General features: G+C 37.5%; 1 protein-coding gene across 1 annotated transcript in view; it reads left to right on the top strand.

The window, feature by feature from the left end:
• The window catches only part of TBC1D32 (TBC1 domain family member 32), a 227184-nt gene that overhangs the window by 2775 nt on the left and 196615 nt on the right, over positions 1–27794 (top strand). The window contains exons 3-11 of the mRNA XM_055137151.1: positions 3659–3820; positions 8626–8803; positions 15560–15628; positions 18467–18592; positions 22418–22496; positions 22621–22724; positions 22805–22866; positions 23926–24070; positions 26452–26511. Of these exons, the coding sequence (XP_054993126.1) occupies positions 3659–3820; positions 8626–8803; positions 15560–15628; positions 18467–18592; positions 22418–22496; positions 22621–22724; positions 22805–22866; positions 23926–24070; positions 26452–26511 (985 nt within the window). The remainder of the gene's footprint in view (positions 1–3658; positions 3821–8625; positions 8804–15559; positions 15629–18466; positions 18593–22417; positions 22497–22620; positions 22725–22804; positions 22867–23925; positions 24071–26451; positions 26512–27794) is intronic.

The following is a 27794-nucleotide window of genomic DNA, read 5'->3' as shown; positions in this document are numbered from 1 at the left end:
AGGGGATCATACGGGGTGCTAGGAATAGAACCAAAGTTGACCATGTGCAAGGTGAGTACCCTTCAGGTTTTTCTTCTGACTCTGTACTCAGAGATTTCTCCTGGTGGACCTCAGAGTGGTCAGCTGAGTGTAAGTCATGCACTTTAACTTCGGCACTACCTCTCCAGCTCCTACATTTATTCTTGGTATAAAACATAGTTTAAGAATTATTAATGCTGTTATTAGGAAAATTAAAATTGGACAAATATTAATAAATTTCAGTTACAATTGGAATGGTTGGAGTGATAGCACAGCGGGTAGGGCATTTGCCTTGCACACAGCCAACCTGGGTTTGATTCCCACATCCCTCTCAGAGAGCCCGGCAAGCTATCGAGACTATCCTATCCACATGGCAGAACCTGGCAAGCTACCCATGTCGTATTCGATGTGCCAGAAGCAGTAACAAGTCTCATAATGGAGACATTACTGGTGCCCGCTCGAGCAAATCGATGAACAATGGGATGACAGTGCTATAGTTGGAATAAGTAGAAATTGGAATAAGTAGAAATTGGAATTGGAATAAGTAGAAGTTGGAATTGGAATAAGTAGAAATTGGAATAAGTAGAAATTGGAATGTTATAATTTATGATAGCCAAAGTATATTATTTCTCTAGTAGTACAGTATTGATTTTTCTGGCACAATTAAAATATGCTAAATCTGAAAATGTTAATACAGAAAGGTCTGCTGAAAACAGATTGAAAAGGAATGGTCAAAATTGTATCAAAATTGACAAATCAATCTTATTGGCTCTGTGCTCAGAGGTCACATGTAGCTATGTTTAGGGGATTATATGTTCTTCTAAGGCTGGTACCCAGGTTCACTGCATACAAAGCAAATGTCTTACCTGCTGTACTATCTCTTTGGTCCAGTTTTATAAGTCTTAGATTGAAGATTTAAACACAAGGGGTTGGAATTATAATACTGCAGGGTGTGGCTTAAACATCAAAACAAAGAAAGGGCGCTTCTTTGTATGCGGATGACCCAGGTTCGATCCCCGCTCTGCAATATGATCTTCCGAACACCACTTGATGTGATTTCTGAGTACAGAGCCAGGAGTAATTCCCGAGCATTGCTGGGTATGGCCCTCAAACAAAAGCGAAAACAAAAATTTAAACACAGATTCACTAGTTTTTTTAATGATATATAGTAACTTTAGAATTTTTAATTTGAATTTTTAATGCTTGGAGTAGGTAGGGTGTTTGCCTTGCACATGGCCAACCTGGGTTCAAATCCTCCGTCCCTCTTGGAGAGCCCAGTAAACTACTGAGAGTATCCCGCCCACACGGCAGAGCCTGGCAAGCTACCTGTGGCATATTCGATATGCCAAAAACAGTAACAAGAAGTCTCACAATGGAGATGTTACTGGTGCCTGCTCGAACAAATTGATGAACAGTGGAATGACAGTGCTACAGCGCTAGTTATAAGTAAGCCCTGAACACTGCAGGGTGTGGCTCACACACCAAAACAAAAACATCCTGTTGTTCATCGATTTGTTCGAGCAGGTGCCAGTAATGTCTCATTCATCCCTGTCGCATGCTAGTGTAGCCCAATGGTGTCTGCTTGCTCCAGGAACACAAAGAGCCTCAAACCATTTGTTCAGGGTCTTGACGCGCTACTTGTCTTAATGCAAGGTTTCGTCCCACTGGAAAACCAGCAGGACCATCCTGTTGTACTAGAAGGGAGATATTCATGACTTTGGCAACTATCGCTCTATCTGCCTGATGTCCGTTGTCTACAAGTTATTCACTTGAGTCATCATGAATAGGATTGGCATAACACTAGACAAAGGACAACCATACGAGCAAGCCGGATTCTGCAAAGGATTCAGCACGACCAGCCATATCCACACAGTGACCAAGCTCATTGAGGTTTCATGAGAGTTCAAGAAGCTGCTGTTTAATGTTTATTGATTTAAAGAAGGCCTTTGATTCTGTTGAGACTGAAGCGGTCATTGAAGCCCTAGCCAAATAGGGCATTCAAACTCAGCACATCAGGATCCTCAACAAGCTGTATTACAGATTTACCACCAGGATCTCACCATTCTACAAGGAAGTGATCATCGATGTAAAGAGAGGGGTTCGGCAGGGTGACACCATTTCACTGAAACTCTTCAGTGCCAACCTCGAGAACATCATGCGAAGAATGGAATGGGAAGGAATTGGGAGTGAAGATAGACAGTTGGCAACTATACCACCTCTACTTTGCTGATGATATCATTCTCATAACAACAAATATCAGCCAAGCGGCATGAACGCTGGCCGCCTTCGACTGTGAGTGTGGAATGGTCGGACTGCAGCTGAGTCTCACAAAGACAGTGTTCATGAGAAATGGACTAGTTCCTGATGTTCCATTTTCTCTCAACGGAACGAACATCTCTGAATGCAGGAGTTTTGTGTACCTAGGTCGAGAACTCAACATGACAAATGACCTGGCACCTGAACTGCACAGAAGGAAGAGAGCAGCGTGGAACGCCTTCAAGAGCATCAAAGAAGTGGTTAAGAGGATGAAGAACCTTTGGCTCTGGGCACATCTTTTCGACTCCACCGTTCTTCCTGCACTAACATATGCCTCAGAGACCTGGACCCTACGAAAACAGCACGAGAACGCTATTCAGGTATCCCAAAGAGGAATCAAAAAAGTCATGCTTGGAATATCACATTTCACTCAAGTGAGAGAAGGAATCCAGAGTTCCGACCTCCGTCAATGATCGAGAATCAGGGATGCTGTCTTGTTTCCCAAGGCATCAAAAATCAGATGGTTTGGATATATAATGTGATTTAGAGATGACCACTGGACTAGAGCTGTTAACTGACTGGATTCCATGGGGTGTCAAAAACCACTTGGCTGCCCACCTACGAGACGGTCAGACTTCTTCGTCAAGACCCCAAATGAATGGTTTGAGGCTCTTTTTGTCCCTGGAGCGAGCAGATGCCATTGGGCTACGCTAGCATGTGACAGGGATGAATGGAGACGTTATTGGTGCCTGCTCGAACAAAGCGAAGGACGGGATGACAAGTGATACAAGTGATACTATTTACAATATTGTCTTAGTTTACAAGCTGATTTTAACGTTAACATCAATGTAATAATATAAAGAAAAATGCTAGTGTATTGTATTATCTGAGATATCTTTATAAATTTGTCTGATAAGAACTGAGTAGGTGGAATTAAGTTCAGTCGCTTTTTTCAGAGTGTGCAAAAAACTTGTGATGATTGAAATTTCTATTTTTATTAGTTCTTTCATAATTTTTGTATTATAGTCTGGTTTTCCTTGTCAAGTTAATATGGAGACCCTAAACAACTACTATTTTAATGCTTTAACACCACACAGAAACATGAAAAGAGCTATTAAAAGCCTCCTAACCTGCCAGGAGTTGGATTGCTTCTGAAATTTGCCTTCTTACCCTACTCCTGTCAATATTATTTTTATCTTGGTTAAATTTTCTAGACAAATGAAAAATTCTGTGTTACCTCAATTACTTGGAGTGAATCACGAGTCTTAGAAATCTGCTTTATGTTTCATGGTTTTCTGAACTAAGATTTTTTTCTGAGTGTGGTTAATGAATGAATTAATGTTTATTACATGTTTAAAATTCTGTTTCAAAAATTCTGTTTCAGCTATGAATTTGTGAAATACCTTCGACAGCATATATGCAGCACCTTGGGGTCTATGATTGAAGAAGAAATGGAAAAATGGACAGCTGATCAAAAACAAGGTGAAGAGTCTGGCTATGACACAATTGTACAGCACGTTACTAAAAGGACTCAGGAATCTAAAGAGTGAGTATACCTACAATCATACTTTGAAGTACATTTTCTTTTAACCGAACTCCTTGAAGGTAACTCTAACCCAGAGAAATATTTTTGCTTCCCTCAGAGCAGTCAGAGCGGTTCTTTGAAATAACGACTCACATCAGGCCACTCATACTCTGTAGTCTATAATCCAGAGTTTCTTCTGTAGCCTCCAATGCCCTCCCTGAACTTCCTGCTCCTTCTCCTAGTTTATTTTATTTATTTCACTATCACTGTCACTCTTACCCCATTGTTCATTGATTTTTTTGAGCAGCACCAGTAATGTCTCCATTGTGAGACTTGTTACCTTTTTTGGCATATCAAATACGCCACTAGTAGCTTGCCAGGCTCTGCTGTGCGGGCGGGATACCCTCGGTAGCTTGCCGGGCTCTCTGAGAGGGGCGGAGGAATCGAACCCGGTCGGCCACGTGCAATACAAACGTCCTACCCACTGTGCTGTTGATCCAGCTCCTTTATTGATTTATTTTTCTAAAATAACTCCCTCTCACTCTACAACCACACTTATTGTATCCAGTCTCAAGTCAAACAGAGCCCTTTCTCAGGGGTTTCTTAGCACATTTTACCTCTGCTACGTAGAATATCCTTACATAACCAAAATATTCGCATGCATTGCTCCTTCACTTTTTTTTTTTAATTAAAGCTGTCTGTGGCATATTCTCTATGCCAAAAACAATAACAAGTCTCACAATGGAGACGTTACTGGTGCCTGCTCGAGCAAATCGAGGAACAAAACGATGACAGTGCTGCAGTGCTATTTTTTTTTTGTCCTTTTTGGTTTTTGGTCAGACCTGAGCCAGGTCTAACACCTAGCTCTGCACTCAGGAATCACTCCTGGTGGTGCTTGGGGGACCACCTGGGGTAGTGGGGAGATCAAACACAAGTCAGCCACATGCAAGGCAAATAGTTTTTTTGACTAGGCCAAAATAGTCACTTTTTTACACCTCTCAAAAGTCACTGCTAAATGCAAGGTGTCATGTGCAAGGCAAGAGTCCTATCTACTGTGCCATCTCTCATTCCCTGATTCTTCCTTCTTTTTATTTATATATCTTTATGCTAACAGTGGCTCTTTTTTTTTTTTTTTGCTGTTTTTCACTTCTATATCAGTTTTTTTGGTATGTGTTTTTCACCTTTAAATGTTTCTGACTGTTCCCACTACTTTTATTTTTTTATGTATTTTTTCTCGTAATTTCTAGCACTTTAAAAATATAGACATAGGGCTAGAGAAATAGTACAGAGGGTAAGGTGCTTGCTTTGCATGCGGCATACCTCAACTTGATCTCTGGTACCACCTGTGGTCCCCGGAACACCTTCAGGACTGATTGCTGAGAACAGAGTAAGGAGTAAGCCCTGAGTTTTGCCAGGTATTATTCAACCCTGCTTCCAAAATTTATATATATATACATATATACGCATACATGTTATATATGTATACATATATGTATATTTATGTATGCAATAATTAAATTTCTTCACACTTAATTTTTATTGAGATAACATTGGTTTACATGCCTTTATATTTTTGGTGTTCAACTTCTTCAAAATAATATGTTACTGCACTCGTCACTAAAGTACAGAATTCCTCTACTTGTTATCACTATCACTATCTGAGATTTTAGCAGCCTCTTTTTACTTGTTGTTCCTGACTATGCCGCATTAGAGGTGCTCTCAGGGCCAAGAGAATGAGCCCCATCATTGTTACTGGTTTTGGCATATGAATACGCCATGGGGAGCTTGCCAGGCTCTCCTGTGTGGGCAGGAAGCTCTCTGTAGCTTGCCAGGTTCTCTGAGAGTGAGAACTAGGGTATAAGATGTCTTCTGGGAGCTTGGTGTTATAGTCTCTGGATGTTGGCTGTTGATGGGATTACACAGGCCCGGGGCAGTTTGTGGGTGTGACAGCCTAGCTACTGGAAAATGGGGGGTCTGGGCAGAAGAGGCCTAGTCCCGATCCGAGCAGGCTTGGAGATCTCAGATGTGATAATTTTGATTTTCAGTATTAGAGAACTCTGTCACTTCACTGATTATCTTGTCTTCCCAGGTTTTAAATTGGAGACTTATTAGGGAGCCTGTGGATCCAGGGGTCATTCCTGGTGACACTCAGGCTAAGGTGCAAATCGGACAGGTATAGCAACTATGGGACAACCCTCGGAGTGTCTGGGGTGCCAGGGATGAATGCGCCTCACACATGCAACTTAGCCCACTGAATATTCTTTTCTTGCTACTCTGGCTAAGCTGGGAAAGCTGCTCCTTTATTACTTTTTTTTTTTTTTTTTTGCCACACCTGGCAGTACTTAGGGCTTACTCCTGGCTCTGTGCTCATGGTTCACTTTTGGCCCGTTTGGGGGACCATATGTGGTGCTGAGGCTTGAATTTGGGTCAGCCCTATGCAAGGGCAAACACCCTACCCACTATACTATATTCCTCCACCCAATACTGTTATTTTTATTCCATTTGTTACATTTTTCAATGTGACCAAAATAGCAGAACTCAACTCTAGAACATCACATTACCATTTTACTCGCTGTAAGTTTACTTATCTGCTTAGTTACTTGATAGTAATTGTTTTATTGCCCAGAGTGGCTCCAGATGGAACCAGGAAGGTGGTAGTAGCCTGGGGTGCCTATTGGGGGACACTTTCTGGCTGTTTGGCTTAAAGAATGTAGATTTCAAAGGGAAGCACTGAGACTTATTTTTCAGGAATAGGGAATAGGCAAAAAAAATGGGAAAAACTTTTCATTTGACTCTGTTTTGGGCCACATCCTGCATTACTCAGGGGACCATATACATTGCTAGATTTGAATGGTGGACCAGGTCAGCAGGATGCTAGACAACCAGTTTAACCCCTGCACAGTCTCTCCAGCTTAACTTTTCGAACCTCTGACCTAGTGTGTTTTTCTGGAATACTTTGTTTTGTGGATTTGGCTCTACCCGGAAGAGCTCAGACTTACTCCCTGGCTCAGGAGCTAGTGACCACTCCTGGTGGTGCTCTAGGGCCCATTTGCAGTGTTGGGGATCGAACCCAGGTGAGCTTAATGCAATGCAAGCACTTTCCCTGCTGCCCTATCCCTTGGGCATCATTTCCAGTCTTTTTTTTTTTTTTTTTTTGATCTATGCTATTCCCACTGGTGTGAGATGAGAGTTCACTGTCATTTTGTTTTGCATTTCCCTAATGGTAAATCATTCCTATCTCTTATGCAACAGTGAAGCATGCTACTTTATTTCTCTCCATCTCCTTCAAGTTTTTTGCAGTTGCAATCACATTCCTTTACCAACAGACATGCTTACTACACCATGCTTATTTGGCTGTTCTCAGGCGGAGCTCAGCAGCAAAAATGTATGTGCCTTACAAGGGTGAGGTCCTGAGATTTATCCACACACTCTGAGCCTGGGACCCCCAGCAACAGTGCCCAGTCTCCCACACTTGTTATATATGTATTATTATGTGTTATATATGTAATATATATATGTATTATATATGTATTACATATTGTTTATATGTAGTTTATACTATACATTTTTAGCATTATGAATATATTTTGGGATTTGCCATAACTGCAATAATTTAGGGACAGTCATTCCAGGCATTGAACTGAAGAGCCTTTCACATGTTAGGCTAGGCATGTGCTCTTCTAGGAGATGCATAAGCCGTCTCCCTGGCCTACATATTCCTCACTTGTAAAATAAAGTGGGAGACAGGATTATTTTTCTATCTAGCTCTAAATTTTTATGCTCAGACGTTTTGAGGGTCTCATTTTATGATTAGAATGGTTGCTTCTAATTAGAAGTCTAATTCTATGATTAGAATGAGAGCTTGCACTTAATAAATGGAGAAATTTATTGTACACTCTTTTTGAAACTTAGAGAGCCCAAGAGTTGAAAGGAATTCTGGGAGTTATCTAGTTTAAACTCCTGGCAGTGGGCTCACTAGTCTCTGACAGATGTATGTTTCAATTGTGGCTATAATATATAGGAGAAAGAAAATGCAAGGACAGAGGATAGAAATAAAATGAACTAAAATTAAGTACAAAGTAGTCTGTTTTGGTCATTTGATACAAATATTTGATTCCATTGCCAGTAACTTTGAATCTATACCACTGGGACATCTTTCCTTAGATTCTATTGGTTTTGCTACCTAGACCCATGTAACCAGATGACAATAAGACAGAATAGGCTTTTCACATCCTTTGTAATTTTCAGGGCCTTAGTATCTTCTCATGTTGGAATCCCCTCTTGCTGTGTTGTTGGAAGGCCTCTTAAGTTGAGTAAGTGCATTCCAATCCAGACTCAGATCACTGATCCTGAATTTTTTCATCTTTTTTCATAGCCAATTCATCTGTTTTTTCTTGATCAGATTCATGGACAAAGTTAAGCCTTTGGGCCCCACACGTTGGGTGCCAGATGTTGCGTGAACGTTCGTGCAATCGAGGCGCTGAGATAGGAACGCAGAAGAAATGCCTTGATTGGAGGACTAGGGCTCGCTCTGGCTCTTAGCAAAGGCAGAGGGCCTCGTGGACCTCCTTTTATTGATCATGGTAGCTCTAAAGGACCAAATCCTTTGTAATTTTCATTCTTGTCCTGTGAATTTTATTGAATGTCCCCGCTCCCCCTCGACCTTTATTTTAAAAAGTGGACTTGTATTTTTTTTTCCTCTCTCTTTAGAATTTTTTTCTGGAATGAACTTATTTTATATTGGAAAAGAATCAGATAGCTTAATTTAGTTGAATGTTTTAACTTGTGCTAATATTTCTTTTATTAACACTATTTTGATTTTTAAGGTACAAAGAAATGATGCATTCCTTAAAAAATGTCATGATGGTTGTAGTGGAATCTATGATTAACAAGTTTGAAGAAGATGATGTAAGAGGTCAGGAGAGACGGAGAAGAATCCAGGAGGAGGAAAGCAACAGTTACTGCACAGACAATTGTTCTGATAGTGATTCATCATTCAATCAGGTATATATTTTAGTTTTCATTTGTCTTGAAATGGCGTTTTAATAATTACTGTCTTTAATATATTCATTATCAGCGAGTGTTTTTTCCTTGGGCTGGAGCGATAGCCCAGTGGGTAAGGCATTTGCCTTGCACGAGGAAGACCCGGGTTCGATTCCTCATCCCTTCTCAGAGAGCCCGGCAAGCTACCGAGAGTATCTTGCCTGCACTGCAGAGCCTGGCAAGCTACCTGAGGCGTATTCCATATGCCAAAAACAGTAACAACAAATCTCACAATAGAGATGTTACTGGTGCCCACTTGAGCAAATCGATGAGCAATGGGATGGCAGTGACAGTGACAGTTTTTTCCTTCTTTCTAGTTTTAAGTTACAGAAGAAAACTGAAACCATAATATTAAAAATTATTCTATGAAAGGACATCTTTTAGAATTGTATTCTTAGTGAATGACTACATTGTACTGAAGCTATTAATGATGTGAGGAAATTATAGTAAAATGGAGATAAAAAACATTTCTTTACATATCATTTGGAGATTAAAGTGACTATAAATTGTTAGTTTTTAAAACTGTACTTTAATATATATATATTTTCTTTTTGGGTCACACCCGGCGATGCACAGGGGTTACTCCTGGCTCTGCACTCAGGAATTACCCGTGGCAGTGCTCAGGGGGCCATATAGGATGCTGAGATTCGAACCTGGGTTGGCCGCATGCAAGGCAAATACTCTACCTGCTATGCTATTGCTCCAGCCCCTATACTTTAATATTCTTACTTTTGATGTCTCTAAATGTGAGGTTCCACATTTTCTTTTTTTTAAAAAAAATATTATTATTTTTATTTATTTTTATTTTTTTAAATTTTTATTAAATCACCATGTGGAAAGTTACAAAGTTCTCATATATCAGTTATACAATATTCAAACACCCATCCCTTCACCAGTGCCCATATTCCACCACCAGAAACCCCAATATACCCCCCGCCCCCATCCCCTACCCCCTACTGTATAACTAATGAATTTCACTTCATTTTTTCTTTACCTTGATTACATTCCATAATTCAACACAAAACTCACTATAGTTGTTAGAGTTTCCAACCAAGAGAGACAGACCTACTACTTTTGATAATTAGTTTTTCATTGCTGGAAATGAAGAGATATGTAGCCCCACTGCTACAAGTACATAACTCTCTCTCTCTCTTTTTTTTTCCCTTTTTCCTTTCCCCTTTTTTTTTTTTTTCCCCCCTCATCCTTGCGCCTCATAGTATGGTGTACGCCACGCTGCGTCGGCCAGCGTGGGGCTTTTGCTTAGTTCACAGTCCAGAGGTGGCTGCTACATTAAAAACCTTCAATATTTCAACAAAAACTTACTGTTATTATTTGGAGTTTCCCCCCCAAGTCAGACCTGTTCAAATGGAACCGTTTCACATTGCTGACAATTATAAATGTTAAGTCACGCGGTTTTGGATTTCTGTATAAAGTCCAGGGAAAATTCTGCCAGAAATTACATAGCCCAGCTCACAGTCCCAGTGCATTGCTGTAAGAAGTCTCTGAATTCAAAGTCTTTAGGTGCAGAGTGTCCGATTCGCGCTCAGCGGCTCCGGATTTATCTGGGCCGAGGGCGTGCTGGTTACGCCCCCTTCCCATGAGTTCCTGGGAGCCCCAAAAGTAAAAACCGAATACCTGTGGGTTTGGAGTCACAGAAGATGGCGCCTGCCACATGGGTGCCACCAGCCCGCCGCTTTCTGTGCAGGAAGACAGGGTGGGGAGGAAAAAAAATCCACCCCCGCAGCACAGAGTTGTAGCCCAGTTTGGTGTCCCAGTGCATCGCTATTGGATGCTGCGCTGGATGCCCGAATGTGTTACATCTTTGGAATCAAAGTCTTTAGGCGCAGAGGGTCCCAAAAAATGTTATTATTATTATTATAGTAGGTATCTCATTTTCTTTTTTTTTTTTTTTTTGCTTTTTGGGTCACACCTGGCGATGCACAGGGGTTACTCCTGGCTCTGCACTCAGGAATTACCCCTGGCGGTGCTCAGGGAACCATATGGGATGCTGGGATTCGAACCTGGGTTGGCCGCGTGCAAGGCAAACGCCCTACCTGCTGTGCTATCACTCCAGCCCCAGGGTATCTCATTTTCTTCCAGGTTATTGGAATCTTTTTCCTTTGGATGGAGCAGAGTTAAGAGGAAGATAGGCATAGGACTAGATTTGCCTTTAATAGAAGAGAAGGGAAATGTGTTAGACTAGAGGCCAGGCGTGCCTGATGATCTTCCTTCTAAGGGGAATCTCTCTGACTTTTGTGTGATACTGATACTTTTAGTGAAACATTTTCACCTGATTAGCTGTAGCATAGTGATAGTGTCATAACATAAATATTCAAAAAATTACTATAGGTAACGTAGTTACAATAGTGCTAACCTGTGTGGTCAGCACTCACAGTGCTAACAGGTGTGGGTTTGATGTACAGTTTCTTTGCCTGCACTCCATCACAGTACCCAGGACCTTCACCACTGTCTTTATGTTATTCTAATATACCTCACCCACAGTATAAATCTTAATTGTATAACAAAAAAGAAAAAGAATTTGAGGAGTTTGGGCGGAAAGTGGAAAAAATGGAAGATGTGTATTTGGTCACCTCACTCACTATTGAAAGATAAATGGTCTTTGAGGTAGTCGACGCTGAACTTAAAAAGTTGCTCTGCTTGTTTAGCCTCCTCTATATTTCATCATTTGGTAGAAAAGATTGTTCTGAATTTTGAACTGAACAGTCAGGTTCAGTTATGCTATGGAGGATGTGACAGAGATTGTGAATTGTTTTTACGTTCTAGCTCTTAATTGTTCCTTGTTGATGTACCAATTGATAGATGTCAGGTTGTAGAGATTTTAGTTTAGTTTAATGTAATCAGATGGCTTATTTGATAGCTTTCCTGAGCCGACTTTTATCAGATAAAGTAATTTTTTGGTCTTAAAGGCTCTGGTCTGAACTCATGATACAGGCCTCTGGAGGCTCACACAGTGTGTGTGTGTGTGTGTGTGTGTGTGTGTGTGTGTGTGTGTGTGTGTGTGTGTGTTTGTTTTCTAAATTACTTTTTATTTTCTTTCTTTTTTGCCATAACTGTGATGCTGAGGGACTATTCTTGGCTCTGGTCTCAGAGATCACTTCTGACAGAGCTCAAGAGGCTGTACGCAAGACCAGGTACTCAAAACTACTATATCTCCAGCCCAAGGTTACATTTTCTTACTTTTTTGATAAATACATTCAAATTGAAGAGTTGAGTGAAAGTGGAACATTCTTATTTTGTTTTAAGAAGTCCAAATATTAAGATCTAAATAGAATTGATAGAATGGCAGTTAAGAAGCTACCAATCTCAAATTTATTTCCATTTATTAAGTCTTCATGCTTTTAAGTTTCTGTTCTTTCCTTTGGGATGCCCGGAGGGTATATCTGCATTTATGAAAGTGTCTGCCTGATAAGTGTGGCTTTGTTTTCAAAGAGACTAATCCTGTTGAAAGTGAACTCTGCCTGTCAGCAATCTAAGGAACACTGAGTGTTTTGAAAGAAGCATATGAATGCCTGTCCTGTCCTGGATGCTCTTTCAATGTGACCAAGCTCTAAGACATGTTTTTTTTTTTTTTTTTTAAGTGAAAAAAGACTTTTATGTCACTGACCAGAAAGAGGTTTAATCATTATGTTCAAAATGAAAAAGTTTCTCTAAAATGTATCACACATCATTCCATTAAATATTGATGTTGTTAATGAGGCCTTCAAAATTGATGTTACCTGTTTTGGTCTTAAAACTGGTCTGAGTTTTTCAATGAATAACATTGGGTAAACAATTTTGTTGCTTAGTAGAAAGCTTTTATTTTGTGACATCAGTAGAAGACATACATGTTTTGTGAATTGCATAGCTCTTATTTGATTGTTCCTATTTAAAAAGTTACATCCTGATTACATGTGAATTTCTTAACCCATTGTTGAAAGTTGTGGGATATTACTGAGTTTGTAAAGTCTTCGTGTAAGTTTGAAGATATTAAAGAATTAAGAAGAGATACTATTTTTCACTTTAATTGTGAGCACTCGGAAAGGTTTTAGTATTGTGCTTGAACCTAGAAAAACTCTAAAATAGTGCTGAAAAAAAAAATTAACAAGCTACTTATTCCTGAGGCCTCTGCCATACTCTATTCTCTGCAATTGGCTTTGTATTTCCCTTCAGCATTACTAGCTCACTCTACAGGTTTATTGTAATAGGCAAGTAATTTCATCAAATTGTCTTAGTTAAGAGCAAATAGTAAATTTAAGTCCAGCCCCTATCCCAGTTTCTTTGTTTTATCTCTACTACCAGAGGATGGCCTCCATTCAAATCTCAGTTCTTACCTCTTTTAGTTTATGGAAGCATGGGCACATGTTTTAACTTGCCCGTGACATACTGTTTCTTGTTTGTAAAATTGGACATGATAATGCCATTTATCTGATAAATATTATGTCCTTAGAATAGTTGCTGCTGCTCTCTTCCTGTTAGCCTTCGTTGTTGCTATCTGTGGAAATGGATGCTATTCAGAGATGCACTCAAATAGAAAATCTTTGAGCTGTGGTCCTGTACGATTTCTAATTGAGCTTCTCTACTGCTGGGAAATTAGGGGGTTCTCCCTAGGTACGATAAGTTTTCAAAATTATACCCTTTCCTCTTGCCTTTTTCCTGCCTTACTCTTTCCCGATAATATTCATTGTAGCATGGCACAGGCATTATGCTATTTTATAGTGTGCAAACTACTTTATTACATTCCCCAGGGTGTACACCTTATATGGATAAAGTGAATTTCGGATAGCAGCTATCTGAAATTGCATGATGTGAACCTGCTGAAGGTATTTACTGTTTCTTTGTGAAATTCATCCTTTAGTATCTATGCTAAGAAGAATACAGCTCACATAAAAATGTCCATGTCCCATTTCTGGAACCTGTGAACTTTTTTCCTACCGTGGCTAAGGAGACTTTGTCAATGTGATTCTCTTGGGGGCTTTTAGTTGGAGAGACTTCCCTGGATTATCCTGGGTACTTAGAAGAGGCATACATAATCAATCACACATGTCCTTAGAGGGAGCACTCTGGAGGGTCCGTCACAGAAGGTATTATTCAGGATAAAGAAGAGGTCAGGCTGATAATGATTGTTGGCTTTGAAGATGGATGGGGGAATGCAGAATGCAGACAGTTTCTTGAAGCTGCAAATGGCAAGGGCGTGAATTCTACCCCCCAAAGCCATCAGAAGGCACACAGTTCTTTGGATGTATTTTAGCATTCTGACCTCCAGAATAAGATTGTAAACTTGTGGTATTTTAAGTCACTGACTTTATGGTAATGTGTTTCAGCAGCAATCGAAAATGAATGCTATGCCCCTCTCTCTATAGTTTCCCCGTTTCCTCCACCTTTAGTGCCAAGACTGGACTTATTTTTCATTTTTAAAATTTTTATTCATTTATTTTTGTCAGAGAGAGGCAGGGGGTGTGGGTTTACTCAGCTGTGTGCTCAGGGATCACCTCTGGTGGTGCTGTGGAGACCATATGTGGTGCTGGGTATCAACTCTTGGTCAGCTACAGACAAAGCAAGTGCCTTTTTTTTTTTTGGCTTTGTTTTGGGGCCACACCTGTTGATGCTCAGGAGCTACTCCTCATTCTGCTCTCAGGAGTTACTCCTGGGGTAACTATTCAGGGGACAGTATGGGGTCACATGCAGGGAGAATACCCTACTTGTGATACTCTCATTCTGTACATACATGTAATAAGTCTCTATGACCCCAGAGAGATTATAAGATATTTTAAGCTCTGTTCAGCAACATCAACCAGGACAGTAACAGCAGCCCAGACCACCCTTCTGAAGAGGCTCCCCTTTTCCCATTGTATTTTGGATTTGTTAAGTCTGAAATGCCTATAATAAATGTCCAAGTGAAATACTGAGAGACTGATTATGTATGTAATTCTTGTAGATAAAAGGATTGGCAAGCTCTGGTTCAGAATGACTCAAGGCAGCATTGCTGGTGGAAATAATATGTCTCTAATGTGGTTTGGAGACTGAGTTCTGAGGGCTGGCTGACTTCAAGTTGTCATATTATTGGTTTTCATACTCAGTGATTATCAATTAAGACAGTATAGGGATTGTTACATAATAATAAGTAGCAACTATTACCGTTGCTATTTTTTTTAAACTTATGGATGGTTATTTTAGGTATTATGTAATTGCCATAAGTATCTTACCTTTTCTATTATCATTATCTGCTATTATCATTGATTATCGCAGGAAGTTTTTACTGTAGGAATTTTTAATCAAAGAAAAGATGTGGAGAAAGGCTAAGAAATGAAAAAGTGAATAAAGAAAAGAAACAAAAGTCATTTGAGCAGTACTGTAGCTGTGCCTGTGGTATTATTGTGTCTGTTTATTTGTATTATATTCATCTCATGTTGCTGAATGCAAAACATTTTGGCTTTACATATATTGAGTGCTATAATGTTCTATAAGACTCTTGTTCTGGAATGCACTTCCTCAGGAAATAATAATAGTTTTTATGTACATAAAGAAAGGTGCACTTCTACCGATACATTCAGTTTTCTTATAGCCTTGGGAAACAAAAATTCTAAGTTTGCTGACAAATCAGAATATATCATCCTTTTGTTCAGACTGTATCCTTTATGCTTGGATTTATACTGAAAAGTCATATCAATACTTCTGAATGCTACTAAATAAAAAAATATTCTGTCTGTTGTGTTACAGAGTTACAAATTTTGTCAAGGAAAATTACAATTGATTTTAGAACAGTTGGAGCCTGGGCAACCTAAAGAGGTAAGTTTAAAAGATAGCTGCCAGGTTCAGTCAGGGGTATATATTTTAGGTTCATAGTTTATAATAAATTATAATCAGTAGCAGCTGGACTGTTTCTCTTGATGATACGCCTTTGTCACTATGGCACGTCTACCCTGGTACCCCTATTATTATGGCAATTCCATATTAATACCCATGCCTGATTTTCTGGTCTGGAAATAATGGTCACAGAGTAAGGAAGGCTTTCGTTATAGGTTGTTATGTCTTTGAAGAAAAGGTTTTATTTTGGGCTTCAGTTTTGAAGGGATGCATTTAAGCATAAACTTTCTCTTCACTGTTGCTTTGTAGTGATATTTTTGTAACTTATTTGAGGAAAGCAATCTTTAATACCTACTTTGGCAAAAATGTGAGGAACTTTGACAGATACATTCATTTACTACAAAAAGGGATTTTACAAAAGCAATTTTATTGAACTGTGCCTCTTTACAATGTAAAAGATTATATGAATTGCCATGAGTCTTAATTTTTTTTCAAAAGTCAGTATGCAGTAGATAGTATGAGAAGATTTATGAAGATTTTATTAAGTATCTTGTCATTTGGGCTTATGTTTTAAATTGTTTTTTTCAACTTTTCATTTTAAACTTAATAGTTATGATTCACTCCCACTTAAATTTTCATCAGAAGAATAATTTTCCTCTCAGTATTTAGCTTTCTGATTTATTTCTTAGTAAATCACTAGCTTGTTTCAAAGGCTATTGCAAATGGACTTGATTTTTATATGATAACAATCTTATTGTCTTCCATTTAAGTAGATTATTTATAAATTTAAGCTTCTTTAGAGACCTTTATTCTACTTTTGCAATAAATTTCCAATGAGATTTTATCCTAAAAGTGAACTGAAATGGAGAATTTATTTAATGGTGTTCAGCTTTCCTTAGTCCCCCTAATCCCTTTAACAAATTAATTATATTTAGGAATTCTTTAATATGGAGGCAGTTTCAAATATATGTATAATCTCGCCCTCCTCCCTTTCCTCCCTTTGTTCATGATGACTGGGAGTTGCACATGACTTGGTTGTGCCGCTTGCACATTTAGTTGGGGTTTATGCACATATGTTGTAAGGCTTCCCAAGCCCCACTCATTTTAGTTGCAGTATTCTGCAGAGGTTGCACACTTGTTCGCCTTATTTACTTTCTCTGGTTGCTGTGTTAAACACGTGGTTGCAGGGTTCCAGAGATGGCAGACTTTGTTATGGCATTGGGGATTGCACACTTTTTGAGGTGGCAGGAATCACAAGCAGTGGTGTGGCCTGGATTGCACAGGGCATGTGGGAGCAAGCTGGGGATCATACCTGTATTCTTTTAATTAGTTAATTAGTCAATTTATTTTTGGTTTTAGTTTTAAGGCCATACCCACTGGTGCTCAGGACTTATTCCTGGGTCGGTGCCCAGGACCACATCTAGCACTGCTCAGTAGACCATCTGGGATGATGCCAGGGGTTGAACCTAGGTTGCTGCATGTAAGGAAAGCGCGTTACCCTCTCTGTTACTTCTTTGGCCCGTTTGTGTTCTTCACTGAGGTGAGCTAGCTATCCTGGGGCCTGTGTAGTTTTTTTTTTGCTTAAACCCTAAAATTTGACATCTTAATTCAGAATATCTGGATTCCTGAGGACCTAATTATTACATCTAACTTCTTTTTTGTTTGTTTTGTTTTTGGATCATACCTAGGGGCTATCCCTAGTTTGTAAGGGGGTGGCAGTATTGGGTGAGGTGCTCTGGGGGATCATGTGATTCTAGAGATCAAACTGGATCTCCTGCGTGCTAAGTATAAACTCTGGCCCTTTAAACAAGCTCTCTGATCCTTCTTTCATTTTCCTTTCATTAAAATAAACCATCATGCTTCAGTTGTTTCTGCTGGAAAACAACTACACAAACCAGATTTTGAGGTACTTTTGGAATCTGTGTTACTGATTGAGTGAGGAGAGGAATAGCTTTGCTCTGTTCGTGCTTGGAGTGGAGCTATTCTTCACTGCTTCCCCAGGGTCATGTTGTTTATGGTGAATTTGGATTGGATTTTGAGAAGAATGATTAAGAAGTAAGCTTTCTGTGAAAATACAGAAATCCAATTTTGTATTGCACCACTGAATGACTTTTCTGCCTCACTGGTTAAAAGGTCAGAAAATATGGAATAGTAGCAAGGAATAAGTTCAAATTAATGTTTTTTTTGCGGATTGTTGATACATCACGGAACAGGAATGCTCCCCTACCACGGACGCATATCTGGGCAGTGTTCTGGAATTAAAATTCTCTAGCTCAGGACTGCCCACTGAACAGGGGTACGTTTGTCTATCAAGACAATTGAAAAAAATCTTTGATTTAGAGTGAGCTACCATCTTTGATTTTCTTCCACTTAGATTTGGCCAAGAATCACCTCATACACTTGCTGTTTTAATTTTTGCTATATGTGAAATAGTGAACCAGAAAATTCTGTATTTTTGTTGCTCCTTTCTTCTTTCTTTGTTATGGGGCCACACCTGGCTGTGCTCAGGGCTCATTCCTGCTTCTGTTCTCAGTGCTCACTCTTGACTAGCATTATGTGTTTCTGGGAATTGGGCTCAGTGTCGTGGTAGGGAAGCATCTTAATCCCTGTATTATCTCGACAGCTCTGAAACAGTAAGTTCTTTTTTGCTGCATAGAACCTAGTTGAAAAAATAAGGTTCCAGGACTTGTTTTATAAAGGGACATTTGAGTCTCTTTTCAGAAACATTTATCCATACTTTTAATAGTTTGCTGAGTAGTTGAAGAATTTGTATCCTGGTGGCTGGGTTTTAATACAGTTTTTCCTCTAAAAATTTAATAGGTGAGATATGAAGCCCTGCAAATATTATGTTCAACTCCTCCATCTGATGTACTGAACTGTGAAAATTGGACCACTCTCTGTGAAAAACTGACAATGTCTCTCTCAGATCCTGATCCTGTGTTTAGTGTAAGAAAATAATTAGAGCAATTTAAAAAACTTGTTTTCTGACTATTCTGGAAGCATATGTCACTTGAGAGTTTACTTTAGTAGTGGCCCAGGTATATTTATAGAAATTTAGCTTTAGCTTTTTAATTGTCAAAAACATTTTCAAAGGAATAAATTTCCCATTTTGTGGATAGTAAATTAAAGTCCAGTCAATTGTACTTCATTAGCAAACACTAGACTATTACTTTGTATATTTTGTTTTATCTTGTAAAAGGATATATAAGTATTTGTAACTTTTTTTTTCTTGTTTTGGGTCACACCTGGCGATACACAGGGGTTACTCCTGGCTCTGCACTCAGGAATTACTCCTGGCGGTGCTCAGGGGACCATATGGGATGCTGGGATTAGAACCCGGTTGCAAGGCAAATGCTCTACCCGCTGTGCTATTGCTCCAGCCCCAGTATTTGTAACTTTTTAAAAGGAAAACATTTACAAAGATTATTTATGTTTGTTAAAGAATTCATGATGTATTAAAACTTGAACTTAAAAATAATTAATTAGAATTTATTATTAAGGGCCCATAAACATTTTCCTTGTGAATTTAAGTGTTTTATTTAAAGATTGTTTAAATTCATGAAGAGACATTAGAAAACTGTAAAGCATTGGAGAAAACTGAGATGAATCTCTAAGTGAATTATAAAAATTCTAGTAATTGTAAAAGTATGAAGTGAGTATATGATTCTATTTAAAATTGATTTGCATGTGACTTCAGGAATATTATATGATGAAAAGTTTAAGCTTTTATAAAGGCCCATTCTGTGTGTGTTATGATGTTAATTAAAAGACTGTCATTATTGGGCTGGAGTGACTGTGATAACACAGCGCTTGCCTTGTAAGTGTCTGACCCAGGTTTTATCCCTGGCACCCAATATAATCCCCGAATCATTGCCAAGAGTGATCACAGAGCGCAGAGCAAGGGGTAAGGCCTGACAGCTACTGGGTGTGCCCCAGAAGCAAATAATAGCAACAACAGAAGACTGCTATTATCACCTTTAAACATAATTAAGTGTATGTTTTTTGAGTTTTATATTTTTCTTGATGTCAGTAAAGAAAAATGGCTTTAAAATTCATGACTGGTGGGAGGGAAACTGGGGACATTGCTGGTGAGAAGTGGACACTGTTGGAGGGAAGGGTGTTGGATCATTTATGACTGAAACCTGATCATAAACAACTTTGTAACTGTGTATCTCATGGTGACACAATTAAAAAAATTAAAATAAAAAAATCAGATATTTTTGTACAAATTTAAGAAATTAGTACTTAAATTTTCTAGTTCAATTTATATTTATTACATATCTATACTTTGTTCTAGTGTAGACTTTAGCACTGTAATCAAGAATATAAAACCTGTATTCTTAGAAATTTACGTTCTAGTACAGGCAATGGTCTTAAAAACTGAAGCTCTCAATACATTTGAATAAAATATGATTGCCTGCCTAAAATAACATTTTTTTAATGAGTGATGATAAACATTAACTGTTAACAAATGGTTTGGAAACAGTTTATTTGAGAAGGGTGTTATATTGAATTTTACAACACCAGAGGGCGATAAAGACTTCTGTAAAAGCTCAGTGATCCAAGAATTTTCCAAGGGGTTATTTTAGCATTTCAGTAAATTTCCCAGTATTTTTTTGTTAACTAACACAAAATAGTGACCTAATAGATTTCTTCTAGTTATTTAAATTATATAAAAGGTATACTAACATAGTAAAGATCCTAATGTGTCAATATAAGTTGGCTTATTTAGCCATTAAAGATTATTATGCAGCAAGAGTATTTTATGAGTACTTTATGAACTTCATATCAGTACTTTATGAACTGAAAGAAATTTTTATATAGTAAGAGAGAAAAAATGGTAATAGAAACAGTCATTTGGAGTAGAACAAGGCAATGTACATTTCACATTCATGTGTGATGTACATTTTTTTTTTTGCTTCTTACCTGTTTCTTATTCTCCTATTGTAAATGACTCTGACATAAACTGAATAGTTGAAAGTTTGATAGATGCTTCTCAAAGTATTTAATATTCCAAATTCATAAAAAATCTCTTGGGTTATTGGAAGATTTTTAGTCATGTAGATGTCCATTCTTATAAGAATAATGTATGATATAGGCAGTCTATTAGTTTTCTCTTCACAGAATAAAACATTCGAGAATTTGCTTTTATTTAATGGGAGGTTGGATTTCACTGTTGTGATAAAGTTATTTCTAAAAAAAATTTGGCACAATTAAAATAATTGCGATCATTTTATTTTTTTAAATTTTTAAATTTTTATTATTTTTTTAATTTTAATTTTAATTTTTTTTTAAAATTTTATCACCACGTGGAAAGTTACAGAGTTCTCAGGTTTATGTCTCAGTTATACCGTTTTCAAACACCATCCCTTCACCAGTGCCCATATTCCACCACCAAAATCCCCGGTATACCCCCCGCCCCCCACCCCAACTGTATAACTGATGAACCTCACTTTATTTTCTCTTCACCTTGATTACGTTCCATATTTCAACACAAAACTCACTATTGTTGTGGGAGTTATATCCCCAAGCAAGATAACCCTAATAAGGAGGCATTTGATAATTAGTTTTCCATTCAAAGATTGTATGTTTTCAGGTGTTAGAAAAGGTCGCAGGGCCGCGTTAGCGGCCGCGCGGCTCGGATCTGTCCCAGTCCCGAATCCTGGAGCCGTGTTAGTTGCTGCTCAGTGGCGCCAGGGTTCCATCTGGAGAAGGTGTGCTGGCGGCACCTCCTCACTCCGGCCCCCCAGTGTTGCTGGCCCTGATTCGGGTCCGGAGCATTGTCCGGGCCAATTGCGATCATTTTAAAGAAGCTGTGCTAACCATACAGATTATCTCATTTGATTTACCTTGCGATAGTTTCTACTTTGAGTTTTAGTATTATAAGATTTTTAAAATATTTTGTTATATAATATATATTTAAATTGGTAAAATTATTAGCCCAAATATCTAGTTACTGAAATAAATTATAATTAAAATATGTCTTATATATATTTATTATATATAAACTAAATGTATAATATATCTGTAGTATAATTAAAAAAGAACAAACAAATGTTTCTTGAAAGGTATTGTTTTGCATTTATTATTGTCTTTTTTGTTACTTTATTGATTTTTTAAAAAACAGTTTAGTATTTGGGCCCCAACTGGTAATACTCAATTGCTACTACTGGCAGTGTGCTCACATCTGGTGGTGCTGGGGGGGACCATAAGTGGTGCTGGGGATTGAACATGAGTCTACTGCATCCAAGGCAGGTACCTTAACTTCCAGACTTTTTGTATCTTTATATTACACCTTCCTGTTATATCTTCCCAGCTTCCTCCGTCTCTACTCCTATTATCACACTTTTCAGAAATATACTTATGTTATTTGACTTTCTGTATTTTGAGTTAGTTTTATTCTTTGCTGACTGCTACAAGAAAATATATATATTTTTTTGTTTGTGGTAGTGGTGATTGTTGGGGATTCTTGGGCCACCCTTTACTCTGTTCAAGGGCTTCTTCCCGACTCTTCTCTATGATCACTGTGGCAGTGTTTGGGGAACCATATGTGGTGTCAGGGATAGAGTAAGGGTTGACTTGATGCAGATCAAATGCCTTAACATCTATACTAGCTTTCTAGCTCAGAATATATCCCCTTTTATAATTGCATTTATAATCAGGTTTCTGAATAATTTTTTAAAAGCTATTTGTTTATATAAAATATCTCATTACTATATTTTTATAAGGATATTTATTTTGAGGTGCTTATCTTTTGTCTTCTCTTCATAGGATCGAATTTTGAAATTCTATGCACAGACATTTACACTTTCACCACTACATATAACAAAGGAAATTTATACAAGCCTAGGTATGTTTATAAAGACATTTAAAATATTATTCATTTTCATATGCAGTTAAGAAAAAAATGATTTAGAGTTAATTTTCAGAAAGCATTTTCACTGATAAACTCTGTGTTATGTTTTTCTTTTCAGCTAAATATTTGGAGTTACATTTTCTTTCTAGAGAAAGTCATATTCCTGCTCTTTCAACTGGCATAGACATAAATAACCCTCATGTATATTGTTTACTTAAAAAGGTATTTATTTTACTTTTATTTAAAAATCTTTGCACTTAAGTATTCTGATTATTTGAGACTTTCTCTTCTTTTCTTTGGAGGTTCGTCTTCTAAATGAGTATCAGAAGGAAGTTCCATCTTTCTGGATTCGTCACCCTGAGAAGTAAGTCCTTTAATTTCTCCAACATAATATATAGGCAATGAATGTAACTGTTTCTCCTACATTTCAGAGAAAGTTTTAGTTGATTGACATTTTTGGGAAGGGATTAATTCACTTTTCGTATTTTGTACTTAGCTATGCATATCAACACTAAATACCATTTTGCTCCATTTATTTATCTCAACAGGGAAATAGGGTGTTATAGACTCTAGTGGTTTTATCACTGATCTTTGGTACTTTGGGCATGCTTCTTGTTTTTTTTTCTGTTTGTTGTTTTGGGGCCACACTCAGAATTACTTGGGGCTTCTTTCTGGCTCTACTCAGGGGTCACTACTGGTCATGCTCTGGGGACCATCAGTGATCAGGGAGTTGGCTGTGGTCTGATGTGTGCAAGGCAAGTGCCTTACTCCTGTATGATTTCTCTGACTTCTGGACATGTTTCTTAAGTGTTTTGTAAATTGGGTTTTTCTTTTTCAGTTCTAAATTAAAAATTACCTGAAGCTCTGTGAGTTATAATACTGTTAATGATAGGGTTTTGGGCATCATACATTTCAACTCCACATCGTCTGCCATAATGGCTCCCTTCTCCATTGTGTTCGGATACCCTCCCCAGTTCTAAAATTTTATTACATATTTTAATTAGTCATTTTTATTTTTATTAATTTGGGGGAAGTGGGCTTGGGGCTCTAAGCTTTAGTGCTCAGGAGCTTTATGCTGAGGAGTTACCTCATACCACTTATAGTGTGGACTTGAACCTGGGCCATTTGGGTGCAAGATAGGCATTTAAGCCTTGTCCTATCTCTCCAGCCCTCTAAAATATTTAATGGGATTGTCATAATACCTGTGAATCTGAAAAAGAAAGGCTTGGAGGTCTATGAAGAATACATGTTCTGAAAGAGACACAATTAACTGTGAACCTGAATTCCAATAATTTATTGAAATATTAAAAAAAACTTCTAAAGATGATATATTCTAAAAATTAAAAATATATTAGCAGCACTATCTATGTAATAGTATATTTAATAGTATCTACATAAAACCATTTCTTTCCTAAACTCTAAGGTATATGGAAGAAATTGTGGAGAGTACTTTGTCTTTGCTATCCATTAAATATGAGCAAAGCCATCTTGTCTCTCAGAAGATTTTGGATCCAATCTACTTTATTGCATTAGTTGATACTGAAGCTGTGTGGTTCAAAAAATGGATGGTAAGAAAAAACATGGAATCATAGAATTGTAAAATATATTTGATATATTGATATATTATTTCAAAGTATAATTGAAATTTGAGTGTTCCCTATATGCTAAGACTTAAAATCATCTTTCAAATTCTTATTGCAACCTATTAGTGGTAGTATTACCTGATTTTTTTCAGGTGTAATGGTTGAGGCATAGGAAGGAGGGTAAGAAACATGCTCAAGATTATTACAAAGCCAGAGGGTATTTGAAATGATATTTCATTTTTATATGTTTGAATGACCTATTGCAAAACTCCTTTTTTAAAAAAAATTAAGACTCAAATTTTATAAGCAGATGTGGGTAGGAATATATTGCTCATTTTTCTCTGGTTTAGAAGACATGTTTGGAAAACATCCCTTTGCCTTCTCTTCAACTGGGGGTTTTGGAACTGTTTATAAGTATGCAGGCATTAATTTCCCATGGAAAACACTGCCATCCTGAACAGCAGCAACAAACTGTTAGGAGGAGAAATCCTGTTAACTCCATCGTGCACTGTGGGGTGAGAGGGACACCTCTGGCAGGGTAGCATAGCCTTGAGCTGCAGCCTCGCATCCTTGTGCTCCAGCCATCCACTGTTGCAGTGGAGAAGGGTGGGGCAGGGGACACGACTGTCACTACAGCATGCACAGAAGTCAGTGACATGTTCACTTACTGTGAAGCACAATTTGTGATTGCTGATCAGTGGCTTTCTAGGCTCCTTTTGTTGTCTAATCTGTGACAGATCCGCAGTAAAGAAAACACAGTTCCACCCATTGTCTAACCCTCATCTGACCCATGCAGTACGGCTTTGATAAATGTTTGCTGAATGTAATATAGCTTGAACTTTTTGTTCTTCTCATCTGACATAACCTTTCTGTTTTTTTTTATTGATTATAAAATTATACCTTTGTAGGAAACAAGGCAAAAATAATATAAAAGAATGAATAAAATTAACGTCTTCTTATTCTGCAATACAGGGATAATAACTATTAACATTTTGGTTTATATAATTTTATTCAGTTTTAGGATTTATCTGTTTAGGTCTTTAGCAAAAAATAAAATCATGTTCTACTGTTTATGATGATTTTTTTTTACTTAACATTTTGTCTAATATTTAATTCTTAAGAGAATGAGATTTCAAAGAAAACAAGATTTGAGCATGATTTTAAAAAAAATCAGATGCTTAACTCTATTTTAATAGTAATGAAAATTTGTCACCTTTTCCTGAACTTGTCTAAGAGAAAGGCTGGCTGACTTTTGGTGGCAAGCTAAATTTCGCCTGAGGGTTGTAATTTGTTGATACTGTTTAAAGGAGGCACTAGTTATCTTTTCAGAAATGATCAATAATTTCATTTTGTGTCAGCTGTCACTGTCACTATCATCCCATTGCTTATCGATTTGTTCGAGCGGGCACCAGTAATGTCTCTCATTGTGAGACTTATTGTTACTGTTTTTGGCATATCCAGTACACATGGGTAGCTTGCCAGGCTCTGTCGTGTGGGCTCGATACTCTCAGTAGCTTACTGGGCTCTCCGAGAGGGGCGGAGGAATCGAACTCGTGTTGGCCGGGTGAAAGGCGAACACCCAACCACTGTGCATATTTCTTATATTAAAACCGAAGTTAACCAAAACACCATTTGAGCTAAAGGTCAACCTTTGGTTAACCTGCCGTTAACCAAAACACAAATTTAATTAACTAAAAAGTTTGTTCTAGAATTCTGCTAGTTTTAAATGTTTATTGTTTAATTTTTTTATGAAAGAAATGAAAACTAGCAATTTGAAGCATAATTAGTATAAATAATATTTGTGTGTATTTTTTTAATACAACATATAAAAAACCTGTATTGATCCTATCTGTAATTGACTGTAAGAAAATTTAGGAACTTTTTGCACTTTGACGCACTCAAAAAAAAGGTGATCAGAGCCTGATTAAGACTCCATTCCTTCAGAAGATTTCGACCCTGGCAAAGTCCTTCCTTTGTAGACAATACTGTATCCTTTCTGGTGTGAAGCTTATGATTTATCCCACTCTCCTATGCCCTCAGTTTTAATCTTTACTTTAGCTTCTGTCATACACTGATTTGCTTTTTGGTGGTGGTTTAAAAATACATGCAAAGTGGGCCCAGTTGAGGGATAGAATGTTTTCCTACTGATCTATTAATAAATGTTCCACAGTTCATGATATCATTTGCATTCTTGTGACTGCTATACTATTAATCTATTGTACATAGAAAACCTGTTTGGCACTGATTGCAATAATTTAAAACTAAATTATTGTGTAACTTATGTTATTGGAAGTAGAGCAGAAAAAATGGATTTTGAATAATATAACTTGAATATTAAAGTAAATGTTATTTTTGTCCTAATTTAGCATGCATATTATAGCAGAACTGCAGTACTAAGACTTCTTGAAAAGAAGTATAAATCTCTGGTAAGTCTATATATTTAGAAATAATAACAATGTATTATGTGATATAATAAATCAATCTCCCTTTTATGTGATTTTGCTTACAATTCTATGAAACACAGACACATTTTATATATATGTTGTATGTATATATATATATATATAGAGAGAGAGAGAGAGAGAGAGAGAGAAGGAGGAATAAGAGATTTAAAATGCCATCAGGATAACAATAGAAAATTATAGTATACATTAAATTGGGCTGCTATATTTAATTAGCTAGTTAAAGACAAGTCATATTTTTAAGTACTATCATATAATTTAATTTTTTTAGGTACTTGTTGCTCACAGCCAATCTGGGTTTGATTCCTCTGTCCCTCTCGGAGAGCCTGACAAGCTACTGAGAGTATCCCGCCCGCTCAGCAGAGCCTGGCAAGCTGGCCATGGCGTATTCGATATGCCAAAAATAGTAACAATAAGTCTCACAATGGAGACGTTACTGGTGCCTGCTTGAGCAAATCGATGAACAATGGGATGAGAGTGCTACAGTGCTATTTGTAGGGCAGCTTTTTAAAATATGTGTTTTTAACTAGGAGTTGCATGAAAAACTGATAAATGCATTTCATTTGTAAAAAGAGTTAGTTTGAGTTCCACAAAATATAAATGAATTGTGTAAAATGTATTAGCAAAATTATTCACATTTCATGTTATTGGTAGGGTAATATGTAAAGGCACTGAAAAGAATTGAAAATAAACCAGCAAGTCAAATATTGAGAAGCATGGCATTTATTAAAATATTTACTATTTAACTATGACATGATTAACTTTAAGATGATAAGACTTTGAGACAATAAGTATGGCTTGTGTAGTTTGATATAATCTTGTGGTTAGAAGTTTGGAAAAGGGAAAGGTTTCTAGAATTGTAAATTTTTGGATGAGGTCAGTAGAGCATAAAATGAAAGAAAGAGAACTATAATTGTTTGGTATTTGAGAATCAGAAGAATCGAGTGTCAGAAGATGGAGAAAGGGATATTGAGTAGGATGGGAATTTATTTGTAGAAGTAATAGATGCTTTACTCTTTAGAGAAATTGAATTGAAATATAGTCATTCCACATCTCATTTCTCTCCCATTCCCATTTTAAATGAAAAATTGCTGTTACTATGTGAACATAGATTGATTTTGTTAGACTAAAGGGGGAAGACTAAACAGGATTATATTTTTACCCCATGTTTGACACACGGATAACTCACTATTGTTATCGCAGAGACCCCAGAGGAGGTATTTCAAATGTATTTCTTATAGAGCCAC

Source organism: Sorex araneus, chromosome 4 (genome assembly GCF_027595985.1).
Source record: "Sorex araneus isolate mSorAra2 chromosome 4, mSorAra2.pri, whole genome shotgun sequence".
Lineage (NCBI taxonomy): Eukaryota > Metazoa > Chordata > Mammalia > Eulipotyphla > Soricidae > Sorex > Sorex araneus.
The sequence above is the reverse complement of the archived record's forward strand: the minus strand, read 5'-3'. Positions and strand labels throughout refer to the sequence as shown.